The sequence below is a fragment of the Amblyraja radiata genome, chromosome 27 (assembly GCF_010909765.2).
Source record: "Amblyraja radiata isolate CabotCenter1 chromosome 27, sAmbRad1.1.pri, whole genome shotgun sequence".
NCBI lineage: Eukaryota > Metazoa > Chordata > Chondrichthyes > Rajiformes > Rajidae > Amblyraja > Amblyraja radiata.
The window spans coordinates 35,988,675-36,016,016 of record NC_045982.1 but is presented as its reverse complement, the minus strand read 5'-3'; the positions used below and the strand labels follow the sequence as shown (position 1 = coordinate 36,016,016).

Here is a 27,342-nt window from a genome sequence, read left to right as displayed (position 1 = left end):
CTGATAATATAATAGACAATAAACAATAGACAATAGATGCCGGAGAAGGCTATTTGGCCCTTTGAGCCAACACCGCCATTTAATGTGATCATGGCTGATCATCCCCAATCAGTACCCCGTTCCTGCCTTCTCCCCATATCCCCTGACTCTGCTATCTTTAAGAGCCCTATCTAGCTCTCTCTTGAAAGTATCCAGAGAACCGGCCTCCACCGCCCTTAGCGCTCCCCCCCAATAGGGCCGTCCCCTTCCCCCGGCTGCAGGACACTCCCCCCTCCCCCACCGGCTCCTGCAAGCCCGGCTTGAAGCTGTACCCCTCCCCAGGCTACAGGATGCCCCCACCCCCGCCTGAAGCCCTCCCCGTCCCCAGCTTCAGGACGTTCCCACCCCACCGGCCCCCACCTGAAGCCGTCCCGTCCCCAGCTGCAGGATGCTCCCCACAACTCCCCACCTTAAGCCGATGGGGAGCAGCAGCGGTAGGCCAGGGCAGTGACGGCAGTAGGCAACGGCAACGGTAAGCCAAGACAGCGCTAGGCCAGGGCAGCGGCAGGTGGCGGCAGCGGTAGGCCACGGCAGAGCTCAGCCCCCGACTGGACCCGTCTGAAGCCATCCCCATCCCCAGCAGAAGTCCATTTGGCCCACAACACCCGTACTAGCCCAAAAATTCCAATCAGCACATAATGTCTGTACGAGTCCTCTGGAAACCTTCAGCCCACAGCACATGTACTAGCCCAATTCCATTTGGTCCACAACACCCATACTAGCCCTCCAGAACCAGTCCCTTCAGCCCACAACACCCATACTAGCCCTCTGGCTGCAGGACACTCCCTCCACCCCCACCGACCGCTGCCTGAAGCCGTCCCCCTTCCGCAGCTGCAGGATGCTCCCAACCCCCTACCGCAGAGGGTAGGCAGCAGCAGGGGTAGGCCACAGTAGCACCCCCCTCTCCACCGGCCCCTGCCTGAAGCAGACCCCTCCCCGACTGCAACATGCATCAAGAGACACAACAAGAAAGAATGGACTGAATAAATCTCATCTTTAACTTTTAAATTGTTGTTATATTTTAAGAGTTATTCACAATTTAAGCTTTAATAAATCCCTATTCCACTTGCCGTGCCCATCAGCTGCACAGTAACACCTGCGTGTTCTACATCACAATGGGAACCCAATGGGCAGAATGGCTGCACCGCTGGAGAGCAGCTAAGCGTGGATAGGGAGGGGGGGGGGGGGTTGAAGGGGGATGGAGTAAGTGTGTGGGGGGGAAGGGCAAGGATCAGAGTGAGGGGGGGTGAGGAGAGGAGAGGGGAATCAGTGATTTCACAATGGGAACCCGTCAGTCGCGCCTGTGCACTTGGGGCAATGAGTGAGTGGTGGAATATTGTGGTGAGGGACCAGGCCTCCCATGGGACCCAATGGGTCCCACTTAGTCTAGTACATAACTAAAACTCTGATCTTGTGCTCTATCGTTTTGCGAGGTTTTTTCATTGGTGCAAAAACGGTACATGATAGAACTACGATTTTTTGCAACTTTACTCAACATGCTCCTGTGCTCAAGTGCAACAAATCTTCTTCCGATCGTTTGTTTGGTTTAAAAGTTATTAAGGTTTCAAAATCTTAAAAACAGCGTATGCGCAGATTGATCTCCTCTATTGTTAGTCAGCAACATGCCGATTGGTCTCCTCCCTTGCCAGTCCCTTGTCCGTCCCCCATCCCCCGGCTGCAGGACACTCCGTCCTCCCCCAACTGCTCCCGTCAGCCTCCGCCTGAATCTGTCCATCTCCTCCGGCTGCAGGACACTGCCCCCCACAGGCCCAGGACGGCCCCCCGACAGCCCCCACCTGAAGCCATCCCCCCCCCCCCCCCCCGGCTACAGGATGCTCCAACTGCCTGAAGCCGTTCACGCTTCCCCCCACCGGCCCCTGCCTGAAGCCGTCCCCGTCATCAGCAACAGGATGTGCCCCCAAAACCAGCCCCCGACAGCCCCCGGCTGAAGCCGTCCTGCTCCCCAGCTGCAGGACACCCCCCCGCACTGGCCCCATTGATCCCCCAGACGGCACTCACCTGAACTCATCCCCCCCACCTGCCCTGACAGCCCCCACCTGAAGCCATCCCCATCCTGCGGCCACAGGATGCTCCCGCTGGCCCCCGGCTGAAGCCGTCCTGCTCCCCAGCTGCAGGACGCTTCCCACCCCTTCCCCAACCAACCCCCGCCAGAAGCTGTCCCCCTCCCCCGGCTACAGGACGCTCCTCCCCGACCTGAAGCCGTCCCGTCCCCGGCTGCAGGATACTCCCCACCGGTCCCCGCCTGAAGCTGGTGGGAAGTGCAACGGTAGGTCACAACAGCGTCAGTGGTAGGCAGTGGCAGGAGTAAGCAGCGGCAGCAGTAGACCACGGCAGTGGCAGGGGTAGGCAGTGGTAGCCACGGCAGTGGTAGGCAAAGGTACTAGCACTCCCCCCTCCCCACCGGCCCCTGACTGAAGCCATTCCCCCTCCCCTGGCCCACACACACACCCGCCCACACATACCGCCCACCACACACCCCCTTCCCTCCCCTCCCCACTCCCACACATGAAGAGGAGGAGGAGGGAATGCTGGGGGATGAGGGGAAATGAGCCGCACCTGCACAGTTAGGGGATATGGGTGAGTGGTGTAATATTGTGTTGGGGAACGGGTTGCCTTGGGGGACCAGGCCTCCCGTGTGACAATGGGACCCAATGGGTCCCACTTAATCTAGTGTTTCTTAAATGTTGTACTTGCCTCAACTATGCCCGGCGCAAGCAGCATCCAAACACCCACCCTTTGTGTAAGAATCTTTCCCCTTCTCACCTTAATCCTATGCCCTCTTGTTCTTGATTCCCCTGTTCTGGGCAAGCGACTGTGCGACTATTCGTATCATGATTTTGTACACTTCTATAAGATCGCCCTCACCTCCTGCGCTCCAAGGAATAGAGTCCCAGCCTACTCAAACTATCCCTGTAGCTGAGGCCCTTGAGTCCTGGCAACATCCTCATAAATCCTCATAAACATCCTCTGCACCCTTTCCTGCTTGACAACATATTTCCTATAATTGTACAAGGCATTGGTGAGGCCAATTCTGGAGTATGGGGTACAATTTTCGTTGCCAAATTATAGGAAAGATGTCAACAAAATAGAGAGAGTAAACAGGAGATTTATTAGAATGTTGCCTGGGTTTCAGCACCTAAGTTACAGAGAAAGGTTGAACAAGTTAGGTCTTTATTCTTTGGAGCGCAGAAGGTTAAGGAGGGACTTGAGGAGGGGAGGTCTTTAAAATGATGAGAGGGATAGACAGAGTTGACGTGGATAAGCTTTTTACATTGAGAGTAGCGAAGATTCAAACAAGAGGACATGATTTGAGAATTAAGGGACAAACGTTTAGAGGTAACATGAGGGGGAACTCCTTTACTCAGAGAGTGGTGGCTGTGTGGAATGAGCTTCCAGTGGAAGTGGTGGAGGCAGGTTCAATTTTATCATTTAAAAATAAATTGGATAGTTATATGGACGGGAAAGGAATGGAGGGTTATGAACTGAGTGCAGGTAGATGGGATTAGGTGAGAGTAAGTGTTCGGCACGGAGTAGAAGGGCCGAGATGGCCTGTTTCCGTGCTGTAATTGTTATATGGATTATATATAACATGGTGCCCAAAACTGAACACAATACTCTAAATGCGGCCTCACCAACTTCTTATACATCTTCAACATGATCCCCCCAACATCTATACTCAATACGCTGACTTATAAAGGCCAGTGCCAAAAGGTATCTTGACCACCCTATCTACCTGTGATGCCACCTTCAAAGAACTATATGCACTCCTAGATCATGCGCATGTTAGAGTTCCCAAAACACCTCACATTTCTCTGTATTAAATTCCATCAACCGTTCCTCGACCCACATGCCCAACCGATCAAGATCCTGCTGCAAGTTTTGACAACCATGGAGAGAGGAGGAGAGAGAGAAGAGGGGAGAGAGAATGGAGAGCGAGAAGGGAGATAGAGAGATAGGGGGAGAGAGAGAAGAGGGGAGAGAGAAGGGGGAGACGGGAGCGTGGGGTTCATTTTCCCACACAAGCCATAGGTGACTGGGCAATCTGAACCCAAGCACCAAGTTGAAAGCGGCCGAAGGTGCGCATCCCTCGGGACAGCCCCCACCCTCCCACGGTCACCCTCCGCGGGCTGCCGGTCGGGTGGAGCAGAGGTTTGGGACAATGTTCATGCCTTCACTGTGATATGATGGATGCGGGGGTCTGGACCAATCACTGACAAGTCCTGCCCCCCGGCAACGTCAAGTCCGTTATTGGACTTTTCTGTTGAGTGGCACTCGGTCCTTTGGCCTGTAGGCGACGCCGCCTTTCGGGTAGGTGGCGTATCGACTGAGCGACCATTCGGTAAGTTTACTTTTAGGAAAAGCAGTTTTTCGGTTCCTGGGGTATTAGGCGTCCCGCCCTTTAGGTTAGTTTGCATTTGGGTGTCCCATCCTTTTGGTTAGTAGGCGTTTCGTCTTCGGACTCTTTTGGTTTATTATCGTTTCGGCCTCGTTTCCGCTCCGTTCTTTGGCGTCGACATTTTTGCTTCGGCGTCTCGTCCGTCGGCGCCGCCTCCGCACACAGGTGAGACCACATTTAGAATATTGTGTTCAGTTCTGGGCACCATGTTATAGGAAAGATATTGTCAAGCTTGAAAGGGTTCAGAAAAGATTTATGAGGATGTTGCCAGGACTAGAGGGTGTGAGCTATAGGGAGAGGTTGAGTAGGCTGAGTCTCTATTCCATAGAGCGTAGGAGGATGAGGGAAGATCTTATAGAGGTATATAAAATCATGAGAGGAATAGATCGGGTAGATGCACAGAGTCTTTTGCCCAGAGTAGGGGAATCGAGGACCAGAGGACATAGCTTCAAGCTAAAGGGGAAAAGATTTAATAGGAATCCGAGGGGTAATAAACTCACTTGAACTTGAACTTGGGGGGTAACGTTTTCACACAAAGGGTGGCTGGTGTATGGAACAAGCTGCCAGAGGAGGTAGTTGAGGCTGGGACTATCCCATCATTTAAGAAACAGATACATGGATAGGACTGGTTTGGAAGGATATGGACCAAGCTCAGGCAAGTGGGATTAGTGCAGCTGGGACATTGTTGGCCGGTGTGGGCGAGTTGGGCCAAAGGGTCTGTTTCCACACTGTATCACTATGATCCTATGACTCAATGTTATCTTTGTGCCTTGGCAGACATTTGCATCTTTCTCACAGCCAATCTACCATTCAACTGTTCATTATCAGCAAATTTGAAAATGTTGAATTACTGTTAAGACACAAAGTACTAGTATTTTACGTTCATCTGAGGCGCCAGTGTAGATTATAAATTGTTGACAAATTAAATTTGCTCCGCGTGCCATTCTGGAGGAACGCCAACCTAAAAAATAATGTTTAACAATTCTTTCGCCTTTCTGTTCTTAGCTAATCCTCTGCACATTTCAATATATTGCAACCAATTCCATTAGCCCTTAATTAAACAACTACCTTTTCTGCAATGCAACATCAAATTCCTTTAGAAAATCCAAATACCTTTCTATCATTGATTCTGTATTAGAGTTATCAAAACATATTTTCTTTTCCCAAATTCACAGCTCTCCTAATCATGTTATGATTGGCTTTGTTTATGTTTCTGCTGTGTCTTATGCTTTGTTGCAATGTGTGGAGTGATACTCATGCAGTTTAAAATCAGCAATAACCATGAATAGTCCGCAGGCCTGAAAGCATCTGGTAGAGAGAGGAACAGCGCATGAATAGTCCGCAGGCCTCAAAGCATCTGTAGAGAGAGGAACAGTTAATATTAATAATTAAGAACAATAAATGATTTATTTAGGACAAATTAGAACAGTTATGCAAGTGATGGTTGATATAGAGTCATAGAGTCACACAGCTTGGAAACAGGATCTTCAGCACAACTTGCCCACACCGACCACCATGTCCCTTCTACACTCGTCCCACCTACCTACATTTGGACCATATTGGCCCTCCCAACCTATCCTTTCCATGTACATGTTTCTTAAACGTTGCAATAGTCCTTACATCAACTACGTCCTCTGGCAGCTCGTTCCATACACTACCACCCTATGTGTGAAAAGGTTACCCCTCAGGTTCCTATTAGATCTTTCCCCCTTCACCTTAAACCTATGTTTTTGGTTCTCGGTTCCCCTACTCTTGGCAAGAGACTCAGCGTGTCTACCCGATACATTCCTCACTTGATTTTTTACACCTCTATAAGATCAATTTTGATTCTGATTCATGTGATCAGATATTTTATCGCATGAATGTCCAGAACTTCAGTGCAAATGTTTGTAAAGTCCTGAACTTTTGGAGAAGTCCTTGCCGTAATTATTCTAACTGGGCTCTGAATTTGTGATGATGCTTCAACTGCCTGTAATTGATCAACAGTTAGAACATTAAAACAGTACAATACAGAATTAGACCCTTCGGCCCACAACGTCACTGATTATGATGTCAAATTAAACTATTCTCCCCTGCCTGCATGTGATCCATATCCCTCCATTCCCAGAATATTCACGTGATTGTCCAAAAGCCTCTTAAATGCCACTATTGCATCTGCCTCCACCACCACCCTTGACACTGTATTTCAGGTACCCACCACTTTCTGTGTTAGATATATATATATATCTATATATATATATATATATATATAACTTGTCCCGCACATTTCCTTTAAAGCCATGCCCGCCAGTCTTTTAACATTTTCATCCTAGGAAAAATGTTCTAACTATCGACCCTATAACCACATAACAATTACAGCACGGATACAGGCCATCTCGGCCCTTCTAGTCCATGCGGAACACTTACTCTCCCCTAGTCCCATCTACCTGCACTCAGACCATAACCCTCCATTCCTTTCCCGCCCATATACCTATCCAATATATTTTTAAATGATAAAATCGAACCTGCCTCCACCACTTCCACTGGAAGCTCATTCCACACAGCTACCACTCTCTGAGTAAAGAAGTTCCCCCTCATGTTACCCCTAAACTTCTGTCCCTTAATTCTGAAGTCATGTCCTCTTGTTTGAATCTTCCCTACTCTCAATGGAAAAAGCTTATCCACTTCAACTCTGTCTATCCCTCTCATAATTTTAAAGACCTCTATCAAGTCTCCTCTTAACCTTCTGCGCTCCAAAGAATAAAGACCTATCTTGTTCAACCTTTCTCTGTAACTTAGGTGCTGAAACCCAGGCAACATTCTAGTAAATCTCCTCTGTACTCTCTCTATTTTGTTGACATCCTTCCTATAATTGGGCGACCAAAATTGTTCACCATACTCCAGAATTGGCCTCACCAATGCCTTGTACAATTTTAACATTACATCCCAACTTCTATACTCAATGCTCTGATTTATAAAGGCATTACCTACAAGAGGTTGGACAAACTTGGATTGTTTTCTTTGGCATGTCGGAGGCTAATGGAGACCTGATCAAAATCGATAAAAATATGAAAGGCATATGTTAGATCTCAGAGAAAACCCACGCAGGTCACGGAGAGAACGTACAAACTCCATACAGGCAGCACTCACACTCAGGATCGACCCCGGGTCTCCGGCGCTGCATTCACTGTAAGGCAGCAACTCTACCGCTGCGCCACCGTGACTGTCTAAATTAATTTACCCAAATATCTAAAGATCTATAAAACTCTGTCACACAAAAGGTCTCAACTGAAAATGTCGACTGTCTATTCTCCTCCACAGGTGCTACCTGAACCACTATGTTCAAATAGCATTTTGTTTTTCGATCCATTAAATTTCCTGCTCCTGGTTGTTCCAGTGCTGACCACATCTATAACCTTAAATGGAGACTCTGCACATCAGGAGTGTTTGCTGCAATAAAGTAAATGGTAATATTCTGTAATCCAGAGATAATATTGGACAGACATAGAAAGATACCTCTGTCAACCTACCCTCTCAACCTTGTTTGGGTTGCTTATGTTAATATCTCCTTAAGCATTTGTTGCATTGTGCTGGAACACACTTTTATGAAAATCCGTGGGAACATTTGACTACTTTATCACTAAGTTGTGTAGTTTTGCTGCAATTTGTCTGATTTTTATTTTTCGTGTAGTACAAAACTGTGCAAAATATACTGCCAGTTTGCTCTAATCCCATTTCTCGCTGGCAAATACCGATGTCGTCACAAATGTTTGTCCTAGAGATGGTGCCAATATTATTTTTCCCTGCTGACTGGCGCTGTCATTCCCAGCAATTTTTTCTCAGCATTTTCTTGCCATTTTCTCCAATTGTGATGAGAATATCTGCAACCATCACCAGACTTGTTGTCACATTGCCGAGGGTCAGATTTCCACAGAAAAATACCATTGTTAGAATAATATTTTTTTAACAGCAGATGCATCAACAAAATAAATTGAATTTGATTATTCAGCTGAAGTATAAAATGGAATGAACACTTGCTCTTTTGAGTTTAAACATTTGAATTGAAAACAATATCGATGGGCCCAAAAGAAACATAAATGATATGTTCCCCATCACTGGGGAGGGATTCTGCTGCACTTTTCCAGATTTACTGCATTTACTTTGGATGAAGGTACGTGAGGAACTTGTAGCAACAGAAATTGGTGCAATGGAAGGAGATAAGAAAGCTTCAGGAGAGTTGGTAGGGAGGTGTGTATTGTAGTGTAGTTTAGTTTAGTTTAGAGATAGAGCATGAAAACAGACCCTTCAGCCCACCGAGTCCACTCCAACCAGCGATCACCCATACACTAATTCTATCCTACACACAAGAGGCAATTTACAGAGGCCAATTAATCGACAAACCTGCACGTCCTTGGATTGTGGGAGGATACCGGTGCACCCGGAGAAAACCCAGATGGTCACAGCGAGAATATACAAACTCCATACAGACAGCAACCATAGTCAGGATCGAAACCTTGTCTCTGGCGCTGTAAGACGGCAACTTTACCACTGCGCCACTGTGCCGCACTATTTCTGCAGTGATTCTTGCACTTGATAACTGTATCTGCCCGAATGTTATTACAATGGAGCAACATGATCTAAACATAATTAACAGTTGGTTCTGGAGGATCAGCAGCTCTTCTGTGAAAAGAAGAACTTGACAAATTCCATAAATTGCTGTGAAACTCCATTCTTCTGATCTTTGTATTGTATCTTAGTCTTGGAGTCACAGCTTCAAAGGACATTGCTAATTAAACTGCCACGTTGGAAAAGAATCCAATGATAAAAATCATTATCAGAAGAGCCTCCAACATGGAGAAAAAAGGAAGAATTTCACTTCAGCGCCAAAGCGATGCAATCAATTTTTCACATCTATATTACTAAAAGTCTGTTCTTCACCGGTTTTGGCCATCTGTGCTGCGATTTCCGAGAGAACACCGCCACCTACGGCCGTCATTTTTGGCCACCTCGCTCAGAGCCCCCCTCCGCCGCATGTGTGCCGAGGATTTATCCCGTCAATGAAAAATGACAGAGATATTAATGTTTTTACAAAATTCCCCATTCTCTCTGCTGCCCCTGCTGGAGGGAGGGGGAGGGACTATAAAACCAGGAAGTGGTGTGCCTCAATCAGTCTCTGCAAGTGGTGTGCCTCAATTAGTCTCTGCAAGTGGTGTTCCTCAATCAGAGCTCTGAATGACACTGAACAAATGTCTCCACAGCTGTGAGTACCCATAATGTGGTTTGAAAATGAAAATATGGTTAGTTTGAGGAAAAAAAGCACTGCCTGCAAATGGTTATTTGGAGGGTTTGGGTAAAAAGGCACTCTCTCTTTCTCTCTCCCCTCCTCTCTCTCCCCTCCTCTCTCCCTATCCCTCTCTCTTTCCCTATCTCTCTTTCCCTATCCCTCTCTCTTTCCCTATCCCTCTCTCTCTCTTTCTCTCTCTCTCTCTCTCTCTCTCTCTCCCCCTGTCTCTCTCCCTCTCTCTCTCTCTCTCCCCCTGTCTCTCCCATTCTCTCTCTCTCTCCCCTCCTCTCTCTCCCCACTTCTCTCCCCACCCCCCCCCCCTCTCCCATCCCCCCCTCTCCACATCACCCCCCTCTTCTCTCCACCCATCCCCGCCCCCCCTCCTCCCCCCCCTCTCCTCTCCTTCCCCCTTTCCCCTGCCCCCCCTCTCCTCTCCTCCCTCCCCTCTCCTCTCCCCCCTCTCCTCTCCCCCCCTCCCCCCCTCTCTCTCTCCCCTCTTTTTCTCCCTCTCCTCCCCTCCATCCCCTCCCCCACCGTACCTCCCCTAAACCCCCCTCCCCTCCACATACCCCTACCCCCTTCCCTCCACCCTCCCTGCTCCCCACCTCTCCCCTTCTCCTCACCCCCCTCAGCACACCCTCTCTCCCTCCCTCTCTCCCCTCTCCCCCTCTCTCCTCCCCTCCCCCCCTCTCTCCTCCCCCACTCTCCTCCCCCCTCCCCCTCCCCCCTCCCCCTCTCTTCCCCTCTCTCCTCCTCCCCTCTCCCCCTCTCTCTCTCTCTCTCTCTCTCCCCTCCTCCCCGCCCCCTCCCCTAAACCCCCCCCCTCCACAACCCCTACCCTCTTCCCTCCACCCTCCTCCCTCCCTCCTCTCCCCACCTCTCCCCCTCACCCTCCTCTCAGCACCCCCTCTCTCTCCCCCTCACTCTCACCCTCTCTCTCTCCTCCCCCACCTTTCCCCCCCCACCCACCCTCCCTCTTCTCCTCCTCTCCACCCCCCTATCCCTCTTGCCCCTCTCTCTGTGTCTCTGTGTCTCTCTGTGTCTCTCTGTGTCTCTGCCCCTTCTCTCTCTGCCCTCACTCTCTAACCCCCCCCCCCCCCTCCCTCTCTAGATGTGACTGCAAGTTAGGGGCTATGCGTCAGTAGATAGGGTGGTTATGGGGTAAAAGGAGCAAATTAATAATATTAATATAATATCAAGGGGGGTAATTAGCATGAGTGCGGAGGGGGGGGGGGGGGATAGTTAGTGTGTGTGACGCTGCATGTCGCCTCCCCCCCCCACAACCGCACGTTGGGGGAACAGACCCAACGGGTTTGCACTTGGTCTAGTATATTATAAATTTTACATTGCTTTCGAAGTTGAAAGCCAGGGAGACTTATTTAACAATGGATCATTGTTTAATGTTTATATAGAAACATAGAAACATAGAAAATAGGTGCTTTCGGCCCTTCGAGCCTGCACCTATTTTCTATGTTTCTATGTTTCTATATATTCAATATGATCATGGCTGATCATCCAACTCAGTATCCTGTACCTGCCTTCTCTCCATACCCCCTGATCCCTTTATCCACAAGGGCCACATCTAACTCCCTCTTAAATATAGCCAATGAACTGGCCTCAACTACCTTCTGTGGCAGAGAATTCCAGACATTCACCACTCTCTGTGTGAAAAATGTTTTCCTCACATGTTTCATTTCTCATTGCAGCTTGAAACCTACATTCAGGACAGTGTGAAGATGGAGATCGTGGATATCCAGAGGAATGTGGTGCACAACCAGACTGCAGCAATGTTGGAGATAGGAACCAATCTCCTGACTCAAACTGCAGAACAAACTCGCAAGCTCACTGATGTGGAGATACAGGTAAACCGTCCTGTTTGTCTGCTGAGATCTAAGGGTATTTGCTCTCCTAAACCAAAAGCAGGGAATTGTGTTGTATTTCTGAAATGTCCCTGAACCATGGCAATGGCCTAGCAAGACAGATCCCAAGCTGAAGTTAACCAAATTTGATGTGTATATTCATATCCCACCAGTGCAGTTAAGGCATCAATGCTGTCCTTGATTGGAAGTACCATTTAATTGATGTTTAGACTGACATTAAATATATTAAATGAGTCTTTACAAATGAGTACTTAAAGAACGAAGACTTTGAAGGTATGAGATGGGGATTGGCTAGGATAGACTGGCAAATGATACTTAAAGTGTTGACGTTGGAGATGCAATGTTTTGGTCTCCTAATTTGAGGAAGGACATCCTTGTGATTGAGGCAGTGCAGCGTAGGTTCACGAGATTGATCCCTGGGATGGCGGGACTGTCATATGAGGAAAGATTGAAAAGACTAGGCTTGTAATCACTGGAGTTTCGAAGGATGAGGGGGACTCTTATAGAAACATGTAAAATTATAAAAGGACTGGGCAAGCTAAATGCAGGAAAATTTTTCCCAATGTTGGATGAGTCCAAAACCAGGGGCCACAGTCTTAGAATAAAGGGGAGGCCAGAGAGTTGCGAATTTGTGGAATTCCCTGCTGTAGAGGGCAGTGGAGGCCAAATCACGGGATGGATTTAAGAGAGAGTTAGATAGAGCTCATGGGGCTAGTGGAATCAAGGGATATGGGGAAAAGGCAGGCACGGGTTATTGATTGGGGACGATCAGCCATGATCACAATGAATGGCGGTGCTGGCTTCAAGGGCCGAATGGCCTCCTCCTGCATCTATTTTCTATGTTTCTATGTTTCTATGATTGGGAGAACAGAATTCAAATTTCATCTGAGGAAAATGACTTCTACCAAATCAAGTTGGAATAGGCAGAGGAACAGATTGGGGCCGAAAGAGAAATGAAGAGAGAGGGAGGACGTGATGAGGAATTAGAGGTAACAACATCAGGGAAGAACAGATACAGGTGCGAATGAGAAAGATAGACCAATCCAGTGTAGAGAGCAATTGATCAGTGGGTGTCTTTCAGGTTTACCTGATGCAGTTTTGTGAACAAAAGAGAGGAGGAATTCACCAGTTGAGGCAGCTTCAGGGAAATGGACAGACAACATTTACATTTGGACTGGAGGTGTGGCTAGGAGTCAGGTAGTGTAAAGAGGTGGCAGAGATGAGTGGTGCCAGAGCGAACAAGCATTTGTTGCATACTAGTGAGGAGGGGTTGATTGGTAGTTGAGAGTCAGATGTGCTAGAATTTGATTGGCAGTTGAGAGTCAGACTCGCTAGAATTTAGACGATTGAGGGGGGATCTTATGGAAACTTACAAAATTCTTAAGGGGTTGGACAGGCTAGATGCAGGAAGATTGTTCCCGATGTTGGGGAAGTCCAGAACAAGGGGTCACAGTTTAAGGATAAGGGGGAAATCTTTTAGGACCGAGATGAGAAAATCATTTTTCACACAGAGAGTGGTGAATCTCTGGAACTCTCTGCCACAGAATGTAGTTGAGGCCAGTTCATTGGCTATATTTTAGAGGGAGTTAGATGTGGCCCTTGTGGCTATAGGTATCAAGGGGTATGGAGAGAAGGCAGGTACTGAGTTGGATGATCAGCCATGATCATATTGAATGACGGTGCAGGCTCGAAGGGCTGAATGACCTACTCCTGCACCTATTTTCTATGTTTCTATGTTTCTATGAGTGAGTATAAGCCAAGAACAAAGGGCTGCAGTTTCTAGACCAACGAGAAAGGAATGTGAAGAGTGGAACCAAATAAAGAAGAATAGTCTGAAGAAGGGTCTTGACCCACTAGCTTCCCACCATAGATGCTGACTAACATGCTGAGTTCCTTCAGCATTTTGGTTTTGCTCAAGATTCAACATTGGGTGGCATAGTGGTGCAGCGGTAGAGTTGCTGCCTTACAGTGAAATCTTCAGTTTCCTCCCACGCTCCAAAGACGTACAGGTATGTAGGTTAATTGGCCTGGTAAATGTAACGATTGTCCCTAGTGTGTTGGATAGTGTTAATATGCGGGGATCACTGGTCGACCCGGACCCGTTGGGCCAAAGGGCCTGTTTCCGTACTGTATCTTTAAACTAAACTAAACTAAACTAAACCCGCAGTTTCTTGTGTAGCGAAGGAGGTTTGGTGGCAGATGTGAACATCAGAGGGAGGAAAGGAGGGGGTGGGCTGTGGGGGGGAGGGCCTCCAGTGGGAGGTATGGGCAGGTCGGTAGGTGGTGGGAGGGGAAAGACACAGGGCAATAGGGGATATTATGGAAGAAAGGTGTGTGTGTGAGAGAGCCAGTATAGTTAGGAGAAGGCAAAAACAGTGGATATAGGGGTCACTGTCATCATAGATTTCAATGTTCATGCCATTAGATGTTAGACTACCCAGGGAAAATATTTACTGTGTAGGAAGCAACTGCAAATGTTGGTTTATACCAAAGTTAGACACAAAATGCTGGAGTAACTCAGTGGGTCAGGGTCAGGCAGCATCCCTGGAGAATAGGAATAGGTGACGTTTCATCTCTCAACCCTTCAGTGTGAAGAAGGGTTCTGACTCGAAACATCTATCATCGGTGAAAACTAACATCTGCTGTTCCTACACATTGTAATGACCTAGTTCCACAGACATAGTCCAATGTCCATAATGGGGAAGGGGTGAATCAGCTACTCTCCTGGCTTATGGAAGTTGTTCCTGAGTCTGGTGGTGCACGCTTTCTAGCTTCTATACCTTCTGCCCGACGGGAACGGGGAGAAGAAGAAATGACTGGCTGGGACGTCTTTGATGATATTGACTGCTTTTCCGAGGGAGCAAGAACTGTAGATGGAGTCAATGGTGGAGAGTCTGGGATGTGTGACACACTGGGCTACATCTACAACTCTCTGTAATTTCTTGCGAGCCTGGGTAGAGCAGTTCCCAAACCAAGCTGTGCTGAAGTGTATGCTCTCTGTTGTGCATCTGTAGAGGCATTGTAAGATTGCTGAATTTCCTCAGTCTTCTGGGGCATTTGAGGTGTGGGTGTGTTTTCTTGGCTGTCGCTTCAATGTGGTTGGACCATGACCGATTGTTGGTAACATTTACACCTCCATGCTTCTCTTCACCACCTGTTTCTATGGGCCAATCAACCCCTTCTTACCTGGATCCACCTATTACTTGCTAGTTCTTACAAAGAAACATAGAAACATAGAAAATAGGTGCAGGAGGAGGCCATTCGGCCCTTCAAGCCAGCACCGCCATTCATTGTGATCATGGCTGATCGTCCACTATCAATAACCCGTGCCTGCCTTCTCCCCATATCCCTTGACTCCACTAGCCGTACCACTTTGTGTCACCCCTTTTTAGAGGATAGTCTCCCTCTACTCTCTCAACCTAGATGAAGTCTTGACCAGCTGTCAATTTCCATCCACAGATTCTGTGTGACCCACCGAGTTCCCCCAGCAGATCCTTCTCGTTGTGGTCCAGATACAAGCATCTGCACTCTCTTGTCCTCTATTTAAAAAACTATTAGGCATTTACATATGCCTGACCTCCCTCCTCCTACTCTACTTGTTTTTAGGAGTTAACATTAACATTTTCTTGTATCTCATCGGTATGAAGCGTTGCTGACAAATAGGACGGTTTAGCTTTGGTACAGTCTGCTACAGCAATTGTTTGCTCATAATTTTCAACTCAGTTACAAAACTGTGGGATACAAAGAGTAGAGTAGACACAGCATACTTTAACCTAACTTGTAGAACATGCTTAAAAACATTTGTTTAGTTTAGTTTAGTTTAATTTAGAGACATCGCACAAACAGGCCCTTCGGCCCATGGAGGCCGTGCCGACCAGCAATCCCCGTACACCAGCATTACCTTACACACTAGGGAAATTTCTCAATTTTTACTGAAGCCAATTATCCTACAAATCTGTACATCTTTAGAGTGTTCAAGGAAACTGGAGCACCCAGAAACAACCCACGCGGTCACAGGGAGAACAGAAAACTATGTACACACAGCACCCGAGGTCAGGATTGAACTGGGTCCCTGGCACTATAAGGCAGCAACTCTACCGCTGCACCACTGTGCCACCCTAAGAATTTGCTTGAAGTTTTGTTGCTTTATTTATCTCTAATTCCCTGCCTCTCTTTATTCATAAACACACCCAGATCTTCTTTAGATAATTATCTCTAAGGGAATAAAAAAAAGCAAATGATGCAAAAGTGGGATTTTCTAAAATAAAAACAATGCTGGAAGCCCTCTGCAGGTCAGGCAGCATCTATGGAGAGAGAAATAGAGTTAGCATTTCACATTTCTGTATGATGTCCTTTCTTTTTAATAAATATTCCAAGACACTTGTTTTAATCAAAATAACCTTGTGGTTTGCATTTGCACTTGGTTTCTCCCAAGAATCTCGAAATCTACATGCAAATACAGAGGAAAATGTCAAAGAATACCAAAACCTAGAATTCTACCTGTAACCAAGCCAAAAAATACATAGGATTCCCTAATGCTCTGCAAGTGTTGGATCATCTTGAATAAGATGAATAAGATGAACAAGGCTTGAATAGAGTCAATGTAGAGAGGATGTTTCCACTAGTGGAAGAATCTAGAACTAGAGGCCATAGCCTCAGAGTAAAACAACATACCTTTAGGAACGCCGCACTATATCTTTTGCTTCTCTTCTGGCTCGGCGAACAATCCTGCTCAGGTGGACGGAACCTACCCCGCCCACTCGTACTCAATGGCTGACAGATATTATGTCCTGCCTAAAGCTCGAGAAAATCAGATACTCACTTCAACATTCAAACAGAAAGCGTGGGGAGCTTTTAAAAATGCATTCCAGACTTTATAAATGCTTGATCATCAAGCACAGTTTAACAGCTTAACAGTCTACCCATTCATTTATCGTGGATTATTGTTGTGACAGGCTGATATTTGCATATGCTCACTGGCAGTGACTGGGGAGGGATTATTTTTGGTATCTCATTTTTCTTTTATTGTTGTTGTCTTGTTATATGTTGGCATAAGTTGTTTTTTATTTATTCTTTTTGTACACTCTGTCTGTAACAAATGGACAACTTTGCACTTTGTTATGTCCTGAAAACTAAATAAAAAAGAATTTGATTTTAAAAAAGGAAGGAGATGAAGAGGATTTTCTTTAGTCAGAGGGTGGTGAATCTATGGAATTCATTGCCACAGAAGGCCGTGGAGGCCGTCAATGGATATTTTTAAGGAGATTGATATATACTTGATTTGTACGGGTGTCAGAGGTTATGGGGAGAAGGCGGGGGAATGGGGTGAGGGGTGAGAGATAGATCAGCCATGATTGAATGGTGGAGTAGACTTGATGGGCCAAATAGCCTAATTCTGCTCCTATCACTTCTGAAACAAGGACCTTTTTCTGAAGGATAATTTGTGTTGCTTTTAGGTTCTGAACCAAACATCACGCCTTGAAATACAGCTGCTAGAAAACTCGCTGTCAACCAACAAACTGGAGAATCAGATCATGGTGCAGAACCTGGAAATTACTAAACTCCAAGAAAAAAACAGGTGTGTTTAAATGCGTATGGTGGTATTGAAACAGCTAAAGACTCGCACTATCAGGCAAACTGTTGAAATATGCAACAACAATAGACACAAGGACTTATTCTTGGAGCTTGTTTTCATTCTGAGACCACAGCAGTAAAACTAAGGCATTCTGGCAGCATGACTTCCACACAAAAGGTTGTTTAAAAATTGATTTCTCTATTCAAAATTATTCAGAGCTGGATCACTTAAATGATCATGACTGAGGTAAATTGCTACCAGGAATGATGACCATTAAACTGATGACATGGATCAATCCAATTGTATTGTTCATCTGGGTAATATCTCCTTCAGATGAAGGAATCGCTGTTCTTACCTGTTCCGGCCTATCAGTGAATCTGTTCCTGCAACTATCTGACTGTTTTGTGGTTTCTTGGTTTCTTGGTCCTCCAAAATATTCCAAATGGAATTTAAACTGGAGGTTCTTCATCTTCCATTCGAAATGCCTGTGTAAATGTACACATTGCTGTACATGATACCATCTACAATGGTTCAGCACAGTGGTAGCCACTCCCTAACGGACACTACTGCATGGGCAGTGACCCATAAAACAAAATACATTCAAAGGTATTCATTTGGATATGATTTTTCTCCCATATACAGTATATACTAATTTAGTTTAGTTTGGTGATACAGTGCAGAAACAGGCCCTTGTTCCCACCTGGTCCACACCAACCAGCGATCCCCGTACACTAGAACTATCCGACATTCTAGGGCCAATTTACTATTTTTACCGAAGCCAAATTACCAAAACCAGGAGCACCCGGAGAAAACCCATGTAGTCACATGGAAAACATCCAAACTCCGTACAGACACCACCTATAGTCAGCTTTGAACCCGGGTCTAGGGCACTGTAAGGCACCACCATGCTGCCCCAATAAATTTTGTGAAATAAATGCATTAAAAACTTTTTTTAAATCGCACGGTCCCACTATTGCTTAAATCTACATCCTCTGATACTAAACTTGATATGGAGCTACTTTTCCTGCAATGTCACCCTGGCTCTTTCAGACATTGATCAATTGTACTTTACCTGACAATATAAAACACCTGAAGATGGGTCTTGACCCGAAACGTCACCTATTCATGTTCTCCAGAAATGTTGCCTGACCCATTGAGTTAGTCCAGCACTTTGTGTGGTTTTGAAAAAGAGTAACAGGTTTTTTATAAGAATGCAACACGATCAAAGAACAATTTCTGGTTGTTGAAGTCTTAGAGACAATAGACAATAGGTGCAGGAGTAGGCCATTGAGCCCATCAAGCCAGCACCGCCATTCACTGTGATCATGCCTGATCATCCACAATCAGTACCCAGTTCCTGCCTTCTCCCCATATCTCTTGACTCTGTTATCTTTGAGAGCTCTATCTAAATCTCTCTTGAGAGCATCCAGAGACCTCCACTGCCTTCTGAGGCAGAGAATTCCACAGATTCACAACTCTCTGGGTGAAAAGGTGTTCCCTCACCTCCGTTCACCCCTTATTCTTAAACTGTGGCCCCTGGTTCTGGACCCCCCCCCCCCCCCCCCCCCCCCAACATCAGGAACATGCTTCCTGCCTCTAGAGCGTCCAATCCCTTAATAATCTTATATGGTTCAATAAGATCCCCTCTCAAGCTTCTAAATTCCAGTGTACACAAGCCAAATCACTCCATTCTTTCAACATATGACAGTTCAGCCATCCCGCGATTAACCTGGTGAAACTACGCTGCACTCCCTCAATAGCAAGAATATCCGTCATCAAATTTGGAGACCAAAACTGCACACAATACTCCAGGTGTCATCTCACTGGGGCCATGTACAACTGCAAAAGGGCCTCCTTGCTCCTATACTCAACTCCTCTTGTTATGAAGGCCAACATGCCATTAGCTTTCTTCACTGCCTGCTGTATCTGCATGCTTACTTGAATAAGGAGCCTCAGATTGCCCAGTTTCCTAATTTGACATAATTCAGATAATAATCTGCCTTCCTGTTCTTGCCATCAAAGTGGATAACCTCACATATATCCACAAATACTACATCTACCATGCATCCGCCCGCTCAGCCAACCTGTCCAAGTTACCCTGCATTCTCATAGCATCCTCCTCACAGTTCACACTGCCACCCAGCTTTGTGTAATCTGCAAATTTGCTAATGTTACTTTAATCCCTCCATCTAAATCATTAATGTATATTGTAAATAGCTGCGGTCCTAGCACCGAGCCTTGCGGTACCCCACTAATCACTGCGTGCCATTCTGAAAGGGACCCAATAATCCCTACTCTTTGTTTCTTGTCTGCCAACCAATTTTCTATCCATGTCAGTAAGCCTACCCCCAATACCATGTGTTCTAATTTTGCCCGCTAATTTCCTATGTGGGACACATTCTGAAAGTCTAGGTACACTACATCCACTGGCTCTCCATTATCCATTTTCCTAGTTACATCCGAAAAAAATGCCATAAGATTAGTCAAGCATGATTTCCCCTTCGTAAATCCATGCTGACTCGGACACATCCTGTTACAGCTATCCAAATGTGCCGCTATTTCATCTTTTATAATTGACTCCAGCATCTTTCCCACCACCGATGTCAGGTTAACTGGTCTATAATTCCCTGTTTTCTCTCTCCCTCCATTCTTATAAAGTGGGATAACATTAGCTACCCTCCAATCCACAAGAACTGATCCTGAATCTACAGAACATTGGAAAATGATCACCAATGCGTCCACGATTTCTAGAGCACCTTCCTTAAGTACCCTGGGATGCAGACCATCAGGCCCTGGGGATTTATCAGCCTTGCATCCCATCAATCTACCTAACACCATTTCCTGCCTAATGTGAATTTCCTTCAGTTCCTCTGTCACCCTAGGTCCTCTGTCCACCAGTACATCTGGGAGTTTGTTGTGTCTTCCTTAATGAAGACAGATCCAAAGTACCTGTTCAACTCGTCTGCCATTTCCTTGTTCCCCAGAATAAATTCACCTGTTTCTGTCCTCAAGGGACCCACATTTGTCTTAACTATTTTTTACCTCATCACATACCTAAGGAAGCTTTTACTATCCTCCTTTATATTCTTGGCTAGCTTACCTTCGTACCTCATCTTTTCTCCCCATATTGCCTTTTTAGTTATCTTCTGCTGCTCTTTAAAAGTTGCCCCATCTGCCTCTGGCTGCCCGCTCATCTTTGCTATGTTGTACTTCTTCTCTTTTATTTTTATACTGTCCTTGACTTCTTTTATCAGCCACTGTTGCCTCTTACTCCCCTTAGAATCTTTCTTCCTGTTTGTAATTAATCATTTGATTTAGCACTCTCCCTTTAAACTATTTATTAGTTCCAAAGAAATCCCATGCCATGCTGGGGAAAGTGACACGACATGGGGTTTAACTTTGAACATTGTAGGAGGCCCAGAATTACTTAGACAAATGATCAGTAAGAAGATAGACACAAAATGCTGGAGTAACTCAGCGGGACAGGCAGTATCTCTGGGAAGAAGGAATGGCAACGTTTTGGGTCGAGAGTTAAGAAGCGTCGCGACCCGAAACGTCACCCATTCCTTCTCTCCAGAGATGCTGCCTGTCCCGCTGAGTTACTCCAACATTTTGTGTCTACCTTCGATTTAAACCAGCATCTGCAGTTCTTTCCTACACATTATCAGTATGAAGGATGGTTTTAAATTACTAATTTCTCCATGTTGTTTTCTTGCATTCAGCTTTCTGGAGCAGAAAATCGTAGAGATGGAAGGCAAACATGAATCTGAGCTGGAATCAGTGAAGGTGAAGCAGAGCACCATTAGTGGTGACCTGGAGAATCGCATGAGTACCATCATGGAGAATAATAGTGCCCTGCAAAGCCAGCAAGTGTCACTCATGGAGACCGTCAACAAGCTGCTGAATATCGTTTTCCACTCCAACGGTTAGTGATCATGCCATGCCAGACCACCGTGTAACATCATTGTAGTATTAGAGTTGTCTGGGCTGCAAGAATTGCTTGAAAAGAATTGATAAATGCATTGTCCTGCAGCGAGTTTGTTTCCATTCCATAAACATCAATGATCTAGTGGGCTGATGGGACTTTGCATTGTTTAAAAGCATGAACAATATTCAGCCTCTTCTCCAGATGATTACCAAGGCTATTCCTGCACTGCAGATGCTGACACTTAGGCTCATATCTGATGTTGACTTGACAGAGTCATGGTCTCCTAGTGGTCCTAGCCATTCTGTAGTTGCACCCAGACTTTATAGATTTTAGAGATATTGCGCAGATTCCACCAAGTACATGCCGACCTGCGATTCCCACACACTAACGCTATCCTATACAATAGGGACAACTTACAATTTACCAAAGTCAATTAATCTGCAAACCTGTACGTCTTTGGATTATTGGAGGAAGCCGGAGGACCTGGAGAAAACCCACGTGGTCACAGGGAGAATGTACAAACTCTGTACAGATAGCACCCGTAGTCAGGATCAAACACGGGTCTCTGGCGCTGTAAGGCAGCAACGCTGCTACTGCGCCATTGTGCTGCCCTTAGTTCACGAAAAACAAAGTAAAATAACAGGGTGAACAGAAACAATTCATTCACTGGCTTGAGCACAACAGGACTCTCCACTTGTGTTGTACATGGAGTTTGGAGTAAACACTTTTACAAATCATTTTGGCACGTCCAGCCCATGGCCAATGCACCCCTGTCAATTATGGAGAGCTGATTAGACTCCTGAAGATCATGTCTGTTGCAAGCAGTCAAGCAAATCTCCAGGTATCCTAGCTGCTAGAGATATCATCACTGGATATTACTCCTTTACTGGAACTTTGGTCAAGAATATGAATATGAAGTAATAATATTTTATTATTTTATTTTATTTACAAGGCGGCACAGATAATTTGATTGGTAAATTTACATTTTATCACGCAATGGATAAAGTCGAGTTATATGTGGGAAGGAACTGCAGATGCCGGTTTAAACCGAAGATAGACAAAAGCAGGAGTAACTTAACGGGTCAGGCAGCATCTCTGGAGAAAAGGATTAGGTGACTTTTCGCATCAACACCCTTCTTCAGACAGAGAGTCAGGGGAAAGGGAAATGAGAGATATAGACAGTAATATATAGAACAAATGAATGAAAGTTATGCAAAAAGGTGACAATGATCAAGGAAAGGTGGAGCCTTTGTTGACTGTAGCCTAGGTAACAATGAATTATACAGACAATGAAACTCAACAGGATGATAGTGGAACTAGGTGACTAGGGTGGGGGAGGGATGGACAGAGAGGGGATGCAAGGGTTACTTGATATTAGAGAAATCAGTATTCATATCACTGGTTTATGATCTGCCAAGCGAAATATCAGGTGGTGTTCCTCCAATTTGAATGTGGCTTCACTCTGACAATGGAGGAGGCCCAGGACAGAAAGGTCAGTGTAGGAATGGGAATGAGAGTTAAAGTATTTGCAACCGGGAGCTCATATAGGCCAGGGCAGGCTATGCTGTTTCTGTCATATCGTAGTCAGATGTAGGTGGATAGCAATATGGTTTTGATCCCTGAGCAGATTCCCTGCCTAACAGGTGTTCCGAATCAATGTTTCATGAGTTAATATTTGTCTTCCTGAGAAACTGGTGCTTCATAACCAACCAATGATCCAAACAGGCTTTTGCCTGGTCCAGTTACTCATCATTGGTGATTTTCTAACAACTACTTGCATGAAGGTCCTTCCTTGTGTCGTGACTGACTGACACAGTTCCGTCAATTTATTAAACTCATGCTCACTGCACAGTGGTGACAGTCCATTATGCAGCGTGAAGGACCTTCAAGTTACAAATAACCAGCCCTTCTAAACGCACCTGCCCCTTGAGCCCAACGCTAACCCTCACTGGGTTAACGGAAGAAGAGTAAACAAATGTCGCAAGGTGAAGGTGATGGGGGAAAGATTTAATAGCAATCTGAGCGGCAATTTTGGGTGTATGGAACGAGCTGCCAGAGGAGATAGTTGAAGCAGGGACTATCCCAACATTTAAGAAACAGTTAGACAGGTACATGGAAAGGACAGGTTTGGAGGTATATGGCCCAAACGCGGGCAAGTGGGACTAGTGTAGCTGGGAAGTGTTGGTCGGTGTGGGCAAGTTGGGCCAACGTGCCTGTTTCCACACTGTATCACTCTATGACTCTAAATATATGCCACCCAACCAAGCAAAATGATTGAAATGGCAGAGGCCTGTGACTGAAGAAGGAACTCGACCTGAAACGTCACCTATTCCTTCTCTCCAGAGATGCTGCCTGACCCGCTGAGTTACTCCAGCGTTTTGTGTCTATCTTCAGCCTGTGACAGTCTGCTGACCACAGTGTCATTGCAACATTATATCATGGGAAATGATAAAGTGGGTTGACAAGTACAAATCTTTTTAATAATATTAAAATCAAATTATGAAATCTATATAACGAATAAAGAAGAGCTGTGTTTGTAAATGATGTTGTTTTGGGCGGCACAGTGGTGCAGTGGTAGAGTACCAGATACCAGGGTTCAATCCTAACTATGACTGCTGTCTGTACGGAGGTTGTAGGTTTTCCCTGGGACCGCGTGGGATTTCTCCGGAAGCTTCATTTGCCTCTCACACTCTGAAGACATGCAGGTTTGTGGGTTAATTGGCTTCTGTAAATTGTCCCTAGTTTAAGGACAATTGTCCCTAGTTCCACGTTTAACAATACTTTGCTGGTTTGTTTATTTTGGAGAAATCTGCAACATACAGAGAGATTCCGTGCATTACAGGGAAACTGGCTCTTTTCCAGCAAGGCCTGAGATAGAGATAAGCACATTGAAAGCAGTTTGTATATCCTAAAGGTAAAATTAATATTAATACAGTGCTTGAACTATCAATCCAAAAAGTACTGAATGTGGTAATGCCAACCCATATAGGGGATTTCATGAAAAGTAATACAAAACAAAAATTTGGTGATTATGGTTTTAAACTCTCCTGCCTCTCAATCTGATCACAGTGTCAGTTGCAGACAGCTGAGATCAGCCTTGAGACACAATGCTGGGGCTGTCCCCCTGGGTTCTGGGGCAGGGCTTAGTGTTGACGCCCTGCATCACATATCTGCAAAATTACATGCCAACCACTTGAGAGGATCACCAGTGCCAGCCAAGGGGACACCAGACACAATTAGTTTAGTGATACAGCGTGGAAACAGGCCCTTCAGCCCACCGAGTCCACGCCAATCAGCGATCCCCGCACACTAACACTATCCTACGCACACTCGGGACAATTTCATAATTATAGCAAGCCTATTAGCCTACAAACCAGTACGTCTTTGGAGTGTGGGAGGGAACCGGAGATCCTGGGGAAAATCCACGCAGGTCGCAGGGAGAACATACAAGCTCCGTACAGACAGCACCCGTAGTCAGGATCAAACCTGCGTCTCCGGCGCTGGAAGGCAGCAACTCTGCCGCTGCGCCACTGTGCCGCCTCGTATTTGTATTTGTTGTTGTTTATTTTGATGAATAAGATCTGGTTCATATGTTCAGTTGGTACCTAGTAGGGATGTGGGACTATTTTCACGGATTTATTTATTAAATTATTAATTTAATAAATAAAAAGGCTGTTGTTTCACCTGGAAAAATACAGGAATTGGCACAATGCGCCATTCAATGATTGCGTCTATCGAGTCTGTTTTTTTGCCAATAAGTCTTTACCATGTCCAACATGACCTTTACATACATTTCTTTATTACCTGATACTGTAGGCAGGTAAAATGACCACTGTCAATAGGCCCCTTTAACACACCCTGGTCAATACAATTGGGGGAGTACAGTCGCACATCGGTAGAGTTGATTCCATACATCGCCAGAGATCCAAGTTCGATCCTGACTACGGGTGCTGTCTGTGCAGAGTTTATACGTTCTTCCTGTGACTGTGTGGGTTTTCTATGGATGCTGTGATTTCCTCCTTCACTCCAAAGACCTGCAGGTTTATAGGCTAATTCGCTTTGGTAAAAATTGTAAAATTCAAGAGTCAAGGAGTCAAGAGTGTTTTATTGTCATATGTCCCAGATAGGGCAATGAAATTATTGCTTGCTGCAGCACAACAGAATATGTAAACATAGTACATAACGGGAGAAAAAAAGTTCAGTGTGTACATGTACACATGCACACATACTCAATAAGTAAACAAATATAATGCAATAATAATAGTAGTCTGTTGTAGTTCAGAGCTTATTTGTTGTCGTGTTTAACAGCCTGATGGCTGTAGGGAAGAAGCTGTTCCTGAACCTGGACATTACAGTTTTCAGGCTCTTGTACCTTCTTCCCGATGGCAATGGTGAAATGAGTGTGTGACCAGGATGGTGTGGGTCTTTGATGATGTTGGCTGCCTCTTTGCGGCAGCGACTATGATCCTTCGATGGTGGGGAGGTCAGAGCCGGTGATGGACTGGGCAGTGGTCACAACGTTTTGCAGACTTTTTCGCTCGTGGACGTTCAAGTTGCCAAACCAGGCCATGATGCAACCAGTCAATATGCTCTCTACCGTGCACCTGTAGAAGTTCAAGAGAATCCTCTTTGACATGCCGATTCTCTGCAATCATCTCAGGAAGTAGAGGTCTTCTTTATTGGCCCTACAAATTGGCCCTATTGTGTAGAACAGTGCTAATGTACAGGGTGACTGGTGGTCAGCTCAGACTCAGTGGGCTGAAGGGCCTGTTTCTGCACTATACCTCTAAAGTTTAAAGTGTAATTGGAGAAAGTGATTCCTTTAACCTTAAGATACAATAAATAACGTTAACATCATGCCAGTGATGATATTGTGTCAACCATCACATATAGGTCTCGTATTGAGCAATGTGCTTACAGTAATAGATTTACTTTTCATGCTGTTTGGAGTAAATGTTTTCCCTGTTCATTACATAGAAATTCATCAAATTCAAAAAGAAGAACCAGTAGTTTTTAAAGATTGCGCTGAAGTGTTCAAATCAGGAATAACCAGAAGTGGCATCCACACGCTCCATATCCCAAATGTCACGGAATCGGTGCAGGTAAGAGGAAAGCCCACGGCATTTATCATGAAATTCACGATGGCTTTTCTTTAGCTCTTTACTTCTGTTCAGGAAACCACCCACCTTATGGGCCACAGATCAAGGTGTATGTGTGAAGTAATTTAATTTAGTTTAATTTACTTTAGTTTTGTTTAGTCTAGTTGTTAGTTTAGTTTAATTTAGTTTAGACTATAGTTTACATAGAAACATAGAAAATAGGTGCAGGAGGAGGCCATTCGGCCCTTCGAGCCAGCACCGCCATTCATTGTGATCATGGCTGATCGTCCCCAATCAATAACCCATGCCTTCTCTCCATATCCCTTGACTCCACTAGCCCCTAGAGCTCTATCTAACTCTCTCTTAAATCTATCCCGTGATTTGGCCTCCACTGCCCTCTGTGGCAGAAAATTCCACAAATTCACAACTCTTTGGGTGAAAAAGTGTTTTCTCACCTCAGTCTTAAATGGCCTCCACTTTATTCTAAGACTGTGGCCCCTGGTTCTGGACTCGCCCAACATTGGGAACATTTTTCCTGTATCTAGCTTGTCCAGTTATTTTATAATTTTATATGTTTCTATAAGATCTCCCCTCATCCTTCTAAACTCCAGTGAATACACGCCTAGTCTTTTCAATCTTTCCTCATATGACAATCCCGCCATCCCAGGGATCAATCTCGTGAACCTATGCTTCCTCAAATTAGGAGACCAAAACTGTACACAATACTCCAGATGTGGTCTCACCAGAGCCCTATCAACTGCAGAAGAACCTCTTTACTCCTATACTGAAATCCTCTTGTTATGAAGGCCAACATTCCATTAGCTTTCTTCACTGCCTGCTGTACCTGCATGCCAACTTTCAGTGACCGGTGTACAAGGACACCCAGGTCTCGCTGTACCTCCCCCTTACCTAACCTAACCACGTTGAGATAATAATCTGCCCCCTTAATTTAGCTTCGTTTAGTCTAGTTTAGTTTTTGTTAAGTCTAGCTTAGTTTAGTTTAATTTAGTTTAGTTTAGTTTAGTGCAATGATGTGACCCAAACACACATTAAGATACAACACATGTAAACATAGTACACAGTAAACAATGTAATAAAGAAAAAAAACTTGCAAAAAGAAAAAACAAGTGTTCCCAAATCT

General features: G+C 45.5%; 1 protein-coding gene across 1 annotated transcript in view; it reads left to right on the top strand.

The window, feature by feature from the left end:
- LOC116988622 (angiopoietin-2-like) overlaps positions 1–27,342 on the top strand; it is a 145,791-nt gene that overhangs the window by 55,738 nt on the left and 62,711 nt on the right. Inside the window, exons 2-5 of the mRNA XM_033045493.1 lie at positions 11,426–11,581; positions 17,056–17,177; positions 20,897–21,099; positions 26,080–26,204. Of these exons, the coding sequence (XP_032901384.1) occupies positions 11,426–11,581; positions 17,056–17,177; positions 20,897–21,099; positions 26,080–26,204 (606 nt within the window). The remainder of the gene's footprint in view (positions 1–11,425; positions 11,582–17,055; positions 17,178–20,896; positions 21,100–26,079; positions 26,205–27,342) is intronic.